This window comes from Acomys russatus, chromosome 2 (assembly GCF_903995435.1).
Source record: "Acomys russatus chromosome 2, mAcoRus1.1, whole genome shotgun sequence".
Taxonomy (NCBI): Eukaryota; Metazoa; Chordata; class Mammalia; order Rodentia; family Muridae; genus Acomys; species Acomys russatus.
In genome coordinates this window covers 16191457-16208611 of record NC_067138.1, presented here as the reverse complement: position 1 = coordinate 16208611, position 17155 = coordinate 16191457, and the positions used below count along the sequence as shown (strand labels likewise).

At 39.6% G+C, this 17155-nt stretch overlaps 1 protein-coding gene across 2 annotated transcripts in view; it reads left to right on the top strand.

Annotated features, from left to right (window-relative positions):
- Crispld1 (cysteine rich secretory protein LCCL domain containing 1) overlaps positions 1 to 15888 on the top strand; it is a 35357-nt gene extending 19469 nt beyond the window's left edge. For both annotated transcript variants that reach the window (XM_051165844.1, XM_051165851.1), the window contains 10 exons: positions 242 to 342; positions 2021 to 2161; positions 2647 to 2707; positions 2816 to 2882; positions 3079 to 3209; positions 5616 to 5659; positions 5744 to 5816; positions 10207 to 10282; positions 13457 to 13587; positions 15827 to 15888. In XM_051165844.1, the coding sequence (XP_051021801.1) occupies positions 242 to 342; positions 2021 to 2161; positions 2647 to 2707; positions 2816 to 2882; positions 3079 to 3209; positions 5616 to 5659; positions 5744 to 5816; positions 10207 to 10282; positions 13457 to 13587; positions 15827 to 15878 (877 nt within the window). In that variant the 3' untranslated portion in view covers positions 15879 to 15888. The remainder of the gene's footprint in view (positions 1 to 241; positions 343 to 2020; positions 2162 to 2646; positions 2708 to 2815; positions 2883 to 3078; positions 3210 to 5615; positions 5660 to 5743; positions 5817 to 10206; positions 10283 to 13456; positions 13588 to 15826) is intronic.
- The last annotated feature ends 1267 nt before the right edge of the window (positions 15889 to 17155 follow it).

Sequence of the window (17155 nt, the reverse complement as noted above, 5' to 3'; positions counted from 1 at the left end):
GTGAAAACCTACATGAGATAGATGATGTTTGATTCTTATATTTTTAATAGCATTCATGCCAAGTGACTTTGAAAGTTTCCAAAAATAATGAGACATATAACTGAATGTAAGCCTAGACCAAAGGAAATTCATAGTAAACAGAGATAAAGGTCTTTATTGCAGGATGCCTGCGTCATTACGCTGTGCTTATGCTTATGTTGTGGTGTTTGCAATGTCTTAATGGAGTGGGTCATCTCTTTAGGGGAAACTGGTGGGGCCACGCACCTTACAAGCATGGAAGGCCTTGCTCTGCTTGCCCGCCCAGTTTTGGAGGAGGCTGTAGAGAAAACTTGTGCTACAAAGGTCAGTGTTGTGTGGCTGCACACAAACTTTGTTTGTACAGCTTTGTGTCATTGTGCCTGTTCTTAGGCAGTGCAATAAGAGGCGAGTTTGCTTTGTGTCTGTGAGGCCCTAGGTGGGATCCCTAGGGCCAAGAAATTAAAAGGAAGTCTAAACCCAATTTAGTTCTCACATGAGTACTTTCCAGAGCACTAGTTCAAGTAGTTTGTGGAAGTAATTTTAAATATGAATAATTATCTTCAACTTGTTTTTGAAGGATTATTATAGTAAATCCATCATGACAGGGCCATGTGCCTGCAGCCCAGCAGCAAGAGTTTTAGTAACTGCTCCTAACACTTTATCACTACCCTAGAGTGACTGTGTATATCATAAAAGCCGTTTTCTTGTATTGTAGAGACTTTTCTCCTTAACTGCCATTTTTAAGGATTTGGCAATTTGATTCTATTCATTTTTACTACTTTGAGAGTTTAGACAAAAGTTTGTTTCTACGTATCAGATGGATGCATGCACAGTGAGACTGACTGCCTCCACTTCTCACAATAGACAGTATTTCTTATGCAAAAGCAGTATTAAAAGTGTGACTATTTTGCTCAGCTTATAATATGGGTGTTCTCAAACACGACTGAAGTCTTAAGCATGTGAGTATAGAGCCCCAGCGCGAGAATGCTTGTGCAGAATGCAAGAAGCCCTGGGCTGCATCCCTAGCATGGGGAGTAATAGCACTGACCTTCATTCTCAGCACAAGGAAAGCAGAGGTGGGAGAATTCAGGAGTACAATGTTATCCTCAGCTCTACAGCAAGCTCAAGGCCAACCTCAAATAACAGAAATCCTCTCTCAGACACTTGTAAATATAGATGTAATGCCTTATTAATAATGCCTGAAGAGATAATGTATATGATAAAGACTTGTGAAAGGTCATGGTCTTTGGCATCCGTGATGCCATGGAGAGCCATGTATTGTATTCATTAGTGACTAAATTCCCCTTTGAATTGATGAGCACCATTTCTGGCCCCTATTGTATGTCCTTGTCTGATTTCCTAGCCCCCTTTGAAGCACACCCTCCTATTGTGATGGTCTTTGTACTGTCCACCCTCAAACGCTGCAGCCTTTCTGCCCTTTCCCGGTGATTGCTGTGTTCCTCCTAAAACTGCCATTCCTTTGCATTCACACCTTTCTTCTAGGTTCTGAGTTGATGGGCACAAATGAAAATAAGCACGTTTTTTCACATGACACTGACAAGCTCTTGTTTTAGGCCAATCCAGGCATGGAAGAGTTAGATTCCAAGCTTAACCTTATTCTCTATGTAAAGTTAAAAATCTTTCCATTTTGAAGTTTATCCTAAAACACAAGAAGTCCGCAGGAATTGATGCTATAACAAATAATAAGGGCACTCCCACACTTTAGGGGATGTTTTTATTGGGTACCATATCGGACCTAGATTAGAGATGAGTCCACTGAATATTAGCTAGTCACCAACACACACACAAAAAAAATCAAGGACTTGACGGCTGATGTGTGTATTTCACTTCAGTGTGGTACCAGGACTTTGTGTCAGAACCTGTGCAAAAAGAGCACTGAATTTTCAGTTTTTAATTACTTAACAGTAGAGAAAAGCATTTATTTTCTAATTTGTGTTCATGTGAATAAAATCCATGTTTTTGAATCTTTTCCCCATGACAGAAGGGTCAGACAGGTATTACACCCCTCGAGAAGAAGAAACGAATGAAATTGAGCGGCAGCAGGCTCAGGTCCATGACACGCATGTTCGGACAAGATCAGATGAGAGTAACAGGAATGAAGTCATCAGCACTCAGCAGATGTGTAAGACCTTAATCACATAGCATATATACTTTGCCTGCATGATAACAGTCCTAGTTTTATTTGTCCATTTTCAGAACATAAAATGCATATTTTAGGTGGGCAGCAGTTGCACATGCCTCCTTTAATCCCTGCAGTTGGGAGGCAGGAGCCACTGGGTTTCTGAATTCAAGGCCAGCCTGGTCTATAGAGTGAGTTCCTGGACATCCAGGACTACACAGAGAAACCCTTTCTCAAAGAACCAGAAAAGAGGGGCTGGAGAGATGGCTCAGTGGTTAAGAGCACCACCTGCTCTTCCAAAGGTCCTGAGTTCAATTCCCAGCAACCACATGGTGGCTCACAACCATCTATAATGTAACGTGGTGCCCTCTTCTGGCCTGCAGGTAAACAAGCAGACAACGCTATATACATAATAATAAAATAAATCTTAAAAAAAAAAAAAGAACCAGAATATTAAAACTGCTTGGGTATTTTTGTTTTCCTTTTAGCTCAGATTGTTTCTTGTGAAGTAAGATTGCGAGACCAGTGTAAAGGGACCACCTGCAACAGGTAGGCACCACTGTGAGTCTCCACGTCAGCTGACAAGATGGAAAAACTGTGGGCATTCTGTGCTCGTGTCCAGCGAAACTAAAGTGTCTTTCCATGACTGTCACTTAGGTACGAGTGCCCTGCTGGCTGCTTGGACAGTAAAGCTAAAGTCATTGGGAGTGTACATTATGAAATGGTAAGAGGAGATGAAAATTATTTAGCAATATAATCTTTTCATATAGTATCTGTTTTTAATGTGGAAAATGCAATATGAAATGTAGATATTTTTCTCAGAAATATTTATTTAGGCTAAATTTGTATAAACAGTAATTTGCTTTTTCATGCAGAGCTTGGGTTCTTTAACACTCTCCTGTCTCTTCCTTCTCTAAAAGCAATCCAGTATCTGCCGGGCGGCCATCCACTATGGGATAATAGACAATGAAGGCGGGTGGGTAGACGTCACTAGACAAGGAAGGAAGCATTACTTCATCAAATCCAACAGAAATGGCGTTCAGACAATTGGGTAAGAACCTGAATGTTCTTTTATCTCAGATGAAATGAAATTGTAATAACGAATTAACGTGTCTTTGATCAATCATAGAAGAATTTATGGGAGAGGATTTTCTTTGTTTCTTCCTTCCTTTTTTCCTTTCTTCCCTTCTTCTTCTTCTTCTTCTTCTTCTTCTTCTTCTTCTTCTTCTTCTTCTTCTTCTTCTTCTTCTTCTTCTTCTCTTCTTCTTCTCTTCTCTCTCTTCTCTCTCTCTCTCTCTCTCTCTCTCTCTCTCTCTCTCTCTCTCTCTCTCTCTCTCTCTCTCTCTCTCTCTCTCTCTTTTGAGACAGGATTTCTCTGTGTGTAGTATTGGCTGTCCTGGATTTGCTTTGTAGACCATGCTGGCCTCAAACTCAAAAAGATCTGCCAGCCTCTGCCTCCCTGAGTGCTGAGATTACAGGTGTGCACCACCACATCCAGCTCGAAAATGCTCATTTTCAAAGTTCATTTTAACTTACACTTTCCATGTATAAAACATGGGGAAAATCTCTAAACTCAAAGTTAAATCATTTTGATAAAATTTTGAATTTTCAATAGATTCAATAAGTATATCTAAATGTAAAGTTAGTTCTCAGGACTGGACGTATGGCTCAGTGGTTAAAAGGACTGACTCCTCTTTCAGGAGAATGGGATTTCGTTTCCAGTACCCAAGTGGAAGATCACTACTTTCTGCATCTCCAGTCACAGGGGATCCAACTCCCACTTATGGAGTTGGCAGGCACCAGACATGCCCATCATGAAATTAAATACACGCAGGCAACTCTATTATATATATATATATATATATATATATATATATATATATATACAAAATAAAAAGTTCATTTACTTGTAGCTTAAGTTAAACAGTGGAATTGTCAGCTATCACAGAAAATACCCCAATGGAGGCTAATCTATTGCATGTTCTTTTATGCAATGACATGATGCTTTATTTCATGCAATGGTGACTTGCCTAATATGATAAATTTCGTTTCTGAATAAGAAAAGATTTTGAGAAGTTTTCTAAGCATGCAATATACTTTTTCCTATTTTTTAAATTTTAAGTGTAATTTAAACACATGAAAATCTTTGATTCACTTTTGGAGCTTTTCTCAAGTTTAGTATAATTTGTCTCATTCTAAAACTTGGGAACTTTCATATGCGCTTCAGAGAAGAGAGGTATAGTCTTTTGAAACATCTTTCTGTAGCACCTTTTTCCTTCTAAGTGAAAGACCACATGGATCGTCACAGAGAAAGCTCTTCTTAGGAGTTTTAGTATATACTCTTCCCTCGTCAGTGTTCAGTTGCATGAAGTTTCACTGATTGAATTGGAATTCATTGCTCTGTGTAGGGGTGCACTTCCTTAATCCCAGAACTTGGGGAGCAGAAGTTAGTGAATCTCTCTGAGTGCAAGCCCAGCCAGGTCTGCACAGTGAGTTCCAGGATTCCCAGCGCCCATAGTGAGATCTGTTCTTGAAAAAGTCAACAAAAAATAGAATTTGTAATTATAAAAAAGTCACTTTTTTGGAATGTCCCTTCCATATTGGTGTCCTGATTTCTATGTGTGCAACTGTGTGGTTTTAGTCAGTAGCAACATCTCTTTTTAGTACAATGCTATTAGTTTATTCACTTAGAAAAATTTATGAATCATCATTAATAAATAATAACCATTAGTTAGGCAGATACTGGTAAAAGATGTATTAAGGAACAGTGATTCTATCTTAAGCTTCACTTTTGATTGTCCAGTATAGAAATACTACTGAAACACAAAGTGTGATACATGTTGTAGTTTCCACATTGTGTGAAGAAAAAACTTCTTAATTTGTAGGACCATAATGTAAATAAAGAATATTAAACATTGAATTTGAAACTGGTAGAAACAAAAAAATTTAAGCTTTTACATCTTTATACTAAGCAAGGAATTTAAAGGGTGAAATGTATTGAAATATTAATTGCAAATGAGCCATAACTCAATAACAGTTTATTTTCTCAAAGCCTGTGTATATGTAAACAAGTTAAAAATTTAATATCTAATAATATACCTAATCTTATGTTCTACCTTTTTCGGGATGATTCACACAACAAGAAGAGGTTCATTCATTTACTGCAGACCCTTTAACAAAAGTGAATAATTGAATAACCACACCCCCTTTAAGACAGTGGTTATTTTGTAATTTTTTGTCTTATACTGACTACTGTAAAGGCTTAAACTGGTTCTGTTTAATGAGTTTAGCATTAGTGTATAGGTTCATTATTAAATAGATGATGTGTACTTAAACTATTTGTCCAGACACTTTAATAAAATTGTTTGAAAAGACAATAAAGCCCTGGGAAGCACCAGGAGTTACATTGTTGCTAATTTCCATCAGCAAATGGTTGACATCTCTTTTTTGTCCACAGCAAATATCATTCCGCTAATTCTTTCACAGTCTCTAAAGTAACAGGTTAGTGCTCAGTCCTTACTTGTTTTCTTACCTCCCATGGTATATTTGCAACTGAATTCACTTGTTTCCTGCCTTCATTCTCAGTTCAAGCTGTGACATGTGAAACTACAGTGGAGGAGCTCTGTCCTTTCCATAAACCGGCTTCTCATTGCCCAAGGTAAAGCTTGTCACAGTTTCTTATCCTTCCAGTAAAAATAGGTATTTGCATTTGTGCGCAGGCTGCTACAGAGTTATTCAGTGTCTGTGACTTTGGTCTTGTAATATCTGTTTTTATCTGAAATTCTGATTCTTTTATGGTTTAGAATTGCTTATGGTCTAGAATTGCTTCTCAGCGGAAGCAACAAGACATCACACACTGCGTGTGCCCATGTACCCCTACTGTACCTTCTAGAAGTGTTGTCCTTTCCATGGTATCAGAATTAACTCATGTTATCATGTGCTCATATGTGCTACAAATAATTTGTATTAGCTCACATAAGCTATTATAATAAAATGCCATACTGGGTGCTATAAACATCAGACATTTCCTTCTCACGTTGCTGAAGATTAGAAGTCCAACATCAAGGTGCTGCTGACTAGGTCACTGATGTGGCTCTCTTTCTAGCTTGTTGATAGCCATATACTCTGTGTCCTTACACAGTAGGAAGAGTTCTTTCCTGTCTACCTTTTTTGATGGGGCAATAATCCAGTTGGATAAAGATTCTTTTCCTATGACCTCATTTAGCTAAGTTACCTCCATAAAGGTCATGCCTGTCTCCAAAGAGTACTTGTGTTGGGTTAGGACTGCAACATATGCATGTGGGACTGACAATAACACCCATTCGACAACAAGTTCTTTTTCAACAGAAATCAACCTAATTTACACTTAACATTTTTATCCAGTTCCTAAATTAGAGGAACCCAATTGCCTCTGGTCACTGAAAATAATGCCAATAAGATTAGAAAAGGATTCTTCATTTTCTGTCTGTAGGAGGTCTCTCGCTTTCACATGTGATGTGAACAGTTGATCTTGCACATAGGAATTGCTATCCTATATCTTTTAGAAGGAATTACCTCAAAAGAGAATATGAAGAAGCACTTGATGTATTTTCATGTCCTTGGGGATTCCATATCTGGCAGAACAACCAGAAGTAAATGTTGAAATAAATCACTATTAAATAGATAATAAGTAATTATTATCCAGTATTAATGGAAACCTTATATGCCCCATGTGTCAATAATTTGAACTTTAAATACCTCTTGAATGCCTAAGTGAGTTATAAGAATTTTTATTCACAGCACACAGGCAAATATGAGTCAAGGACTAGTCAATAGATCGCCCCTTCTTACTAATGTATGGAATAATAGTAAAAACAGTGCAAAAAGTGTCCCATCCAGTCTTATGTCAGGTTGATTGAGGAGATCGATCATGTGGTCACTGTTGTTGCTCATCTTCTGCAGGCTAAACACCAGTTAGGAAGAAGGTGCAGGCTACACACGCAGCAGGTCTAGGGCAAGGGAGCTGGTTTGGCAGCCATAGCAGGATGATGAATTCCCAGCAGCTGTCACATTCAGTGACATCATTTCTAGTCAGTGGAGTCATAGTCCAGGTCTCAGAACCCCAGGTGGGTTCTTTTGTAATAATCGACCCTGCAATAATTATCATTTATTATTTACAAATAAGTGATTCTGACTCACGTAGTTTACCAAGTATACACAGTATAACGTGTTGTATGGTGTTACACAAATTCTAGAAGTGACACCTGAGGAAGATCTATTTAAATTGGTAAGGGTGAACTCAACTTAGATTTTTTAAAATTAATACTATAAAAAACTGTGATCATGTTACCATGTTCAGAGTTCCTATACTATGTAAATTGATATTTTCATAGTTTTAGTTTGTATTTTTTAAGTGGCTATTTGTTGGTGCAGGGAATATACACATATAGACACACACACACATGCACACACACACACACACACACACACACACAGAATATAAATTAAGAAGAAGTAACTGGTTTTTTTTTCTTAAAAATATCAGTTGATAGTTTCTTGGAATCTAGGAATGGATTTAATTACTATGGACTGGATGTTGCATTGTAAAAACAAGCTTATAGAAAATTTAAAAAATTATCCTAGCCAATCAGATACCTGGAGAAGAAGAACTCTGTACAAAGAGAAGAAAACGTAAAGGACCCGGGGCATGAGGACATAGCACATTTTGTGTCTTGTAGGACTAAGCACCCTTAACTTGTCCATGGAAACAAGATAGAAGAGGAGCCACATATAAACTTACCAACTGAGTCTCTCTGCTTCTGGGATAGCTCATTCATTATGATCATTTCTAGTTCAATCCATTTCCCCACAAATTTTGGAAATTCCTATTTTTAATAGCTGAGTAGTATTCCATAGTGTAAATGTATCACAGTTTCTTTATCCATTCTTCTATTGAGGGACACTTAGGCTGTTTCCATGTTCTGGCTATTATGAATAAGGCTGCTATAAATGTGGTTGAGCATATGTCCCTATTGTATGCTGGAGCATCTTCTGGGTATATTCCAATGAGTGGAATAGCTGGGTCTTGAGGAAGTCCTATTCCCAGTTTTCTGAGATAGTGCCAGAGTGATTTCCAAAGTGGCTGCACTAGTCTGCATTCCCTCCAACAAGGAGGGAGTGCTCTTCTTTCTCCACATCCTCTCCAGCATGTGGTGTCACTTGAATTTTTGATCTTAGCCATTCTGATGGATGTAAGATGGAATCTCAGAGTTGTTTTGATTTGCATTTCTCTGATGATTAAAGACATTGAGCATTTCTTTGTTTCTCAGCCATTTGATATTCCTCTGTTAAGAATTCTCTGTTTAATTCTGAGCCCCATCTCTCAATTGGAGTATTTGGTTTGGTGGTGTTTAATTTCTTGAGTTCTTTATATGTTTTGGATATTAGACCTTTGTCAGATGTAGGGTTGGTGAAGATCTTTTCCCAGTCTGTAGGCTGTTGCTTTGTCTGTTGACAGTGTCATTTGCCTTACAGAAGTTTCTCGGCCCCATGAGGTCCCATTTGTTAATTGTTGACCTTAAGGCCTGGGCTGTTCAGGAAGTTGTCTCCTATGCCAATGTGTTCCAGGCTCTTCCCCACTTTTTCTTCTAACCGATTTAGTGTCTCTGGTTTTATAATTGGACATTAGCTTTAGGGGCATGTCCCATGAAAGTCTTCACTTACCCGGAAAGTGGGTACTGAAACTCTAGGTGAGAGAAATATTGGAGGTGGGGAAATAGAAGGATCCACAGGGTCCTAGAAACCTACAAGAAGAACACTATGATGGGAGGATCTGGGCCCAGGGGTTCTGCTCAAACTATGGCACCAACCAAGGACAATACATCATCATCAGATCTAGCCAAGGGACAAGACATTCTCCACAGTTAAGTGGAAAGTGATGGCTGACTTTCACACAAACTCTGGTGCCCCATATTTGGCCATGTCCCCTTGAAGCGACTTGATAGTCTAGCATCATATTCAAGGGGAGGAGGCCCCCGCAGTCACAGTCCTAGGGATGGAGAATGGGGTGAAAGCGGGAGGGAGGGAGGATGCACGGGATAGGATAGCAATTGAGATGTAATATGAATTTTAATTTTCAGTAAAAAAAAATAAACTTACCAACTATGCAGAACGTGTCGTAAGGATATGCTCATTTATTTTCAATGAGGTAGAAAGATTTTGGAACATTTGGAGGGTATAAATGGCATATAAGGACTTAAACTTTTAGTTTAAATGTGTGCAAATTGATTGAGGAGGACCAAATCAGGCAAGATTAGAGGAGAGACTGTTGCTATAAGTCACACAGTGGCTGGTCATGTCTATATTTAGCAGGGTTTAAAAGTTCATTGAAGAGCGTCCTGAATGTGGTTGTAAGAAACCAAGGCACTGTGGAAGCTTTGGCTGAGGTTGCTGTGATAATGGAATTGCATTGTGTTGTCATGGGACATGTACAGAAGAACAGAACTTGAAGGAAGATACATTTTTATTTCATGCCAGGTGAATTTGATATATCTATTAGATGTAAGAGGAAGTGCTGAGAAAGCAGTAGGTGTCCTGAGTGGAAATAGAGATGCCCCACCTGGGGATGTAAAGTGGGAAATGAACTGCTTGTAGATGAAACTAAGGCCATGACCCTCAATCAGGCACCAAAGTCACGGATGAGAGAAGAGAAGCATGCTATGAAGAATACAGTGACAGGCTGTCACTCTGATTTCCCAAGCCACGTGATTAGTAAATCCTACCAACACTGAGTTCCACACCCAAATTCATGAGGCTTCGTTTATGTTTCTGCTATAAATTCCCAAGTCAGAAGGCTTCTCAGTAAACATAAACAAACAAACAACCCATGTCTTTGTTATAACTTGGAAGTGAACGGAGCCATTGGACTGACTGCTAGCTCATACAGTTGATCTGTTTCAGGAGCGATTGAGGTAATCAGGGCCTATGATGCTGACTTCATTTCAATATAGGTTTCATTTATAAGAAGCACTGAGCTTACCACTTACTTTATGTGCCTTTTTTTTTTTCAGAGTATACTGTCCCCGAAACTGTATGCAGGCAAATCCACATTATGCTCGAGTAATTGGATCTAGAATTTATTCGGATGTAAGTATCCTAATTATGCAGCTCCTAGTATCATCAAGTATATAAATGCTTGTATTTCTTTAGATGTGCATCTTTGCCCTACACAGGGTAATCATAGGTTTGAACTGCTTTCTGAAGTGGTATACATATATTTTACAATAGCTAATTATAAAGGAATATTAATATAAAATATGGTTGTAAAATTATTCATTTTTATTATTTTTACTGCATGTCTTGCCCACATATCAAACTATCAGAGAGCCTGGAGGCATCCTTAGGAGGGAAAATGCAATTTGCTTCTCTTCGGTCTTTCTTTTCGTTCTTCTGTGTCTGAAACGTGAACTGCATATTTAAAAATTTGCCAAATATATACACCACATGCTCACTTCCAAAGTAGGCATTTGACAAGTAATAAAGGGTCACAAACAGATAATGTGTTAACATACATACAAAAGGGAACTGACTGCCATGTTGTAATCTGGGACTTGAGGGTGCTTAGAACAGGAGCTCTAGTGTGGACCGCTTCGGAATAGATGCACGCACTGCAGGTGGCTTCTGCAGTATTCATCAACAGGGCTTTAGAAAGAGCGTTCTGGTGATCGGGATGGAATCTAGTGAGAAATGTAGGTGAGTGTGGATGCAGCAGGCACCAGGGACAGCGTTGCTGGGCTCTGGGCTGAGAAGAACTGCAGCTAAAAGGGGAATCAGGAGGAAAAGAGAGAGAGGGGAGAGGAAGGGAGGGGAAAAGGCAAATGGAGCAGAAGGAGGAAGAATATGGGCATCACATGGAGATAGAAATTCTGTCTTTGTATGATGCGATGAATTCAGATTTTAAGCGGTATTGTAGACTTTAAGGAGTTACACAAACAAATGTAGGATGTCTCCTCTTGTCGTATGCTTTCAGTGGAATAGCCTAGAAATTTGGTTGCATAAGGAGGCCTGGATTATATACTTTCCCTTCATTTTCTTATCTCAGTCAGTGAAGTCCACATCCTGCCCAGTTCAGCTCCTCTTTTGATTCCTTCCTAAACCTGCAGCTCTGGGTTTGGTTCATTCTTATATGTTCAGTTGCTGTCAGGAGTTTGTTCATCCACACAGCTGTGCTCATGGTCTTGCACCTGAAATGCATCTTTTTTGAAAATATTCTGTCATTATTGTGCCCTTACTTCCTCAATTACTACCATTTGCTCTGGGAGGTCCATAGTAGCTAAGATGCCATCCTTCATCGGACCCTTTTCTCTTTAGCCTATGTTATCAGGCACTGTGACCATTGTTATAGTTAGTTGCTGTTCTGTGAAGGTGGCAGCTGGGCAGTTCGGTTCTCTTTTGTCTGCCAGCCTATTCTCAGTGAGGATGCAGAACACAAAAAAAGAGTCATTCTCTTTCAAATACCCGCCACTACTCTACCTTTAAGGCGCCTCTTGCAGGTTAGGGTGTGGTCAGACCTCTGCCCAGAGATGATTTTAAGAGCCCCCTTCTGAAACGTGTAGATAATATATGCTGTTAGCTGAAGTGGGGGTTGGCAGTGTGAAGGGTCCCCACCACGCAGTAACTGCAGAGCTGTAGACTAAGCCTGCCAGTCTTCTTTGCTCCCACAAGGTGTGTTGTCTCTCCAGCTAAATTACCTGTGGAAATATAAGGTGCAGTCAGCCAGCTTCCCTCCTCTTGCTTTCTCTCCCCCTTCTCACTGTTCTTTCTCCTTATAGAACAAGATGTGTGTGATGTAATCTGCTACTATGGACATCTCCTTTGTAGCCTATTACAGACCATATCAATTCTGCCTTTGTTCAAAATTCCACTACATTCACAGATGAAATATATCATTTCAATAATATATTCTTCTAAAGTATGGATCGGAAACAATATGACCTCTGAACTCAATTGAGAAAGCCTACTAACTGCGTGCTTGCAAGCAAAACAGTACTCTAAAAACACCTACAGGGTTAGTGAATGTCTTATGCAGGCATTTTCACAGCCTTCAGGAGAAAATGCTGATTATTTTGATAAGATAAGAGGAATACTGAAATGTATGGAGAATTTCATCTATTATGAGCAGCATCTGTCCTGGATACAGTGGCCAACACAGTCTGGCCTTTAACCTGCCAAGTGAGATGCCTCCTCCTCAGGGGAAGGACACACAGTGTTTGACAGACAGCATTTTGTACTGGAGCAAAAATAGAAGGATTAGATGCCCTGGCCTTCAGGCTCTCAGAGCTAATAAATACTGACTGATGGCACAGAGTTCAGAGCACTGTGATAAAGCAAGGTCAAGCCAGACACACATGCTTGTGTGAGCTTTAAAATCCTTATGAAACTGTCCCCATTGTGAACTGAGATAAGGACCCAAAGCTGGCCCTGCAGCTGGGCAAAGGCTGCAGGGAGCTGTAGAGGATGGGGGGCGGGGAGGGGATGAAATACTGCAAGTTCTTGCTGTGCAACCCTGGCTCGATGCCCAGCTATTGATTCATTTCCATAAAACATTTTGATTGTAGCCAGTGCTGGGATCTGGGGAAGACTTTCATGATCCAACAGAAAGGATTTGGCTTTTGGAAGACTTAAAACATTGAACATTTGTATCTGAAATATTAAATAAAGCTTTTCTTTGGTAGAATCCCTGCTTAGTTTGGATTTGGCAGCTGAGTGGGTGAGCATGGCACAGTAAAATAGCTGTGCATACATTATTTTCATGAGGGAGCAAAAATCTCCATTTCATTATGCCTGCATTCTGGCAAATAGACCTTAGATATGTGCAAGGTATGGTTGAGTCGTGTATAAGTAAAATCTGAATATTAGTCTCCGTAATGTGACTGTTTCGTCACACATGTTCCCATATGCACTAACAAAGGCTGAGACTTAAGAATGGTGGTAAATAGTGTTTTGAAGAACAAAAAGGAATTAGTTTGCTCAGTACCCCTTTGGTTATAGACCTCTGTTGCCAGGACAGGACAAGTATTTCCAGTGTTGGTGGTGGAGAGGTTTCACTATGCCAGCCGCTTTCAGCCTCTGCACTCAAACATGCTGAGAATTGGTTTGGCGTGTTGCTTTATAAACACCATTTTATGTGTGAACCATCATGAAACAGCTGTTCACTGCCCTCACATTCAGATGCCGAGACCTCAGACTATAGAAGCATAAGCTAAGCAAGCCCAGCAGGAAATTTCTTCTTAACGGTGACTATTGCCTTCACTTCTGCAGCTGTCTAGTATCTGCCGAGCGGCGGTCCACGCTGGGGTGGTTCGAAATCATGGTGGCTATGTGGATGTCATGCCTGTGGACAAAAGAAAGATGTACATTGCTTCTTTTCAGAATGGGATCTTCTCAGAAAGGTAAAGTCAAACAAAACATTGCGTTATTTTACGCTTTAGTCTGCGCACTGTCTTATTCATTGCCAATTTACAGAGGGTGTCTAAGTGGCTGAACAGTGTGTTAGCTTTGATCCCTGGCATGACTGCTGTTCGTTCTGGGATGAGAGGAATGGTAGTACCAGACGTGGCTGTCTCCTGCAGGCTTATGGAAAAACAACATGAAAATCGGATTACCCAGAGAACCACTCTTTTGTTAACTGATCTTATAAAAAGGAAATTTCCTTCATCCTCTTTCAGATTTTCTAGATTAGTATTTATGTTTACTTCTTTCTAGGTGTGCAAGGCACTGAGTATTTCTCTAATCCAGTTATCTGACAAAGTATTTGACCAACACAACGAGTCTTGTTTTCCCTAGAAATAAACTCTCCTTTGGATCTGAAGCCGGATACTTAGTGTAATGTAAATGAACTCTTTCAGGCTATCTTATGCTGGTCAGCTCATTAGTGGGACAGATTTTTATGACTTGAGAAATTTATCTGCTCACTTTACAAACTACTGATAAAAATGAAAAGAAATGAACTTTTTGTGAATTTTTTAACATCAACATCATTGACAAAGGTATTGTGAAGTTTCATTTGTTTGTGCAGATGACTACGTTTTAAGATACTTCCGAATCCCATTTCAAAATGATAACAGAGAGGCATCAGGTTTCTAGTAGCTTCTTGAAGACCACAAAGACTGTCCTATGGAAAGTGCAGATTGCCATCACAAGTTAAAACACAGACATTGAGTGCCTGTTTTCACATGGGTGATATGAGGGAGGAGGCCATGGCTGAGAGGGAGACTTCTGCATTTTGGCTAATGACCTTCCTTAGCAGGAAGAACATATAAAGTAAGTCCCTGAGTTATGAAGTTCAAGACACCTTACACTTCTGAGATTTAGTTTAAAACTATTCTAAGGACACGTGATAGCCTAGCAAAACTGGGTAAGGCAATAAGTTTTTAATTACTGTGACTATCCAGGACTATCGTCGCTGGGCAAGTCTTCAGGAACAGCTGAGCACTGCTGAGTGCCTGGACCCTGATTTATATATGTGTTAACTGAGCTTTTAGGTGGCTAAGTGATTGACGTGCCTAAGGTCATGTAACAATCTCTCGGATTAACATCATTGCATCCATAAGTTCAGAGCTGTAAGCTTGTCCAGAATATCACTGTGCACAAAAAAACACTCCAAACACATACACTTCCCGGGGCTTGTGGTCTGTACCCTGCAAAAGGAAAGGTGGCTTCAAATTGCCCTACTCCGTATATGAACACCTGCCACGGCATGTGAGTGTGTCATAGAACTATCATCATTTTCTCCCTCTAAATTCTTTCCCTACTTATTATATTGAGAATAGATATTGAGAGGAATGTCACTTTTTGCTTAGGAATACTCAGTGGGTCAACCTTTGAGTTTTTCTTAATTATTACAAAACAAAATTATGTGTAAAATGCGAGTAAGCTGTGTATTTAGAATAATATATATATTTCTGCATTGCTTTCACTGTCTGCTCTAAAATAAAAATAGCCCCCAAAATGACATTGGGTGGAGAAAAAGAGAGAGGGGGGTGAAGGGAGGGAGAGAGAAAGACAGAGAGAGAGAGACAGAGAGACAAAGAGAGGGGGGGGTGCTATTAATTTTTGTTTTTTAGGTCTTTGCAAATTTGAACATTAAATTTCACTGTCATGTTTCTGGGAACTGACAATGCTAAGCCTTGGCCCATGTGACAGTGATACAATGTGTATCCTAGTGTACACAGTTAGGAAATGATAATAAGCTAGGGTTCTACACACTGCTCGAGTATCACCCAGCTTCTAAGTTGTAAATAGCTGTCAATGGGGTTAGCAAATTGCCAAGTGAGGTATCAGTGTTGCTGCAGCAGGTTGAAAGAGCAGCTGCCTGTCTCTGCTGTACTGGAGCCTACGGGGCAATCCATGAAAACATGCCCCAGATGCCGTGAAACCAGAGAGAGGCTACTAGCCTTCCTCGTGGGCTTCTCAAGTTTCCTTAGTGAACTTTCACTGTAGCAGGCAAGCATAGCTAGAGGACTCTGTCATTGTCACGGGCGCTTCCCCAGAACAGTAAATTATGGCAGTCTGAGACAGTTGGGCCGTCTGGATTCATGGAGCTACTTACTTCCTTGTCCTCAGAGAGCATGACTTATTGGGAGGATTATAAGTACAGATGACCTCATTGTCTTTTTTGTGCTCTTGCAGTTTACAGAACCCTGCAGGAGGAAAGGCATTCCGGGTATTCGCTGTGGTCTGACAGAGAACACTCGGAAGGGGATTGGAAACAGTGCTCCAAATGCCACGTTTCTGAAGTTTGTATACAGCTGTAACATTACTGTACAGAAGAAGCAAGTATTGCCAGCCCACTCCCAGAGTCGCAGACACATGCCACTCGTGATAGACAAAGTCTATAAGTAAAACACGGGACATTAGCTTTGGGGAAAGTAAAGAACATTTAATGGTTTTAGAAATCCTGTGTTAAATATTGCTATATTTTCTTAGCAGTTATTTCTACAGTTAATTTCATAGTCATGGTGTTCTACATTTCATATATTATATTATATGGTGCTTTGTATATGCCACTAATAAAGTGAATCTAAAGTCAATGTGAATGGGGCTTAGAGAGCTGTCTGGTGCATTGAGAAGCAATCAACCCCAAAACTGAAAGAAACTTTCAAGTCACTTTTTCACGAGTCCAGTGCTATGTTCCTACCAACTCTAATTCTCTAACTGCATTACCCTTTGGACTGGGCAGTTTTTCTCTTCTGTTAAGATGTGTTGTGCAGACTATTATTAAGTCCTGATGTTGCACTTGGTTTTTGTATAAAACAATCCTTTAATTTCCAGGTAGCAGCCTCACAGTCTGTGGGGAAAGTTCAGGGGCGCTGTGAAAACACTCCTGAAAAGATGGCAGCCAGAGCCCGCTAGCATCCTTAGACCTGAGTTCACATTTTTTCTTTTGTGTCCTGGCAAGTACTCCTGCAGGCCAGGAAGTATAATAAAAGAAACCTAATAAATTACAATTATTTTTTGTTTTTTTTTTTCTTTACCACTGGCTTTCATAATAGCAAATGGCTTTGTGTGTAAACCTTCCTTGACTGTGCTCCTATAGTAACATTATTTGTTTCTGTGAAAAAATGTGCTTTGATGCCTAAATTCTGTAAAATGTTACCATTACTGTCTTTTCCCCTCCTGGCCAACTTGTTTCCCTTAAGCATATTAAAATTAAGCAGTTTCAAAGGTTGTTTTAACTTCGACATGCATGCTTTGGTTTAGCATCGTTGTGTAATAAATGAGCAAAGTTGATCTTATTTTTCTAAATTCGACCTACTGACATCATTATAAATAAGAGCTAACTAGCAGAAACTCACAAAGTGCACCTAATCATGCAGGTATTTGTTTTGTAGAAAATAGTCATTCATTTAGAAACATTATAAAAAGAAAATTAGAGTAGGAGGAGCCCTATGAATTTTATAACAGAGAAGTAAAGTATATTAGACAATAAGGTAATGATTATTAATATGAAAGAACTGA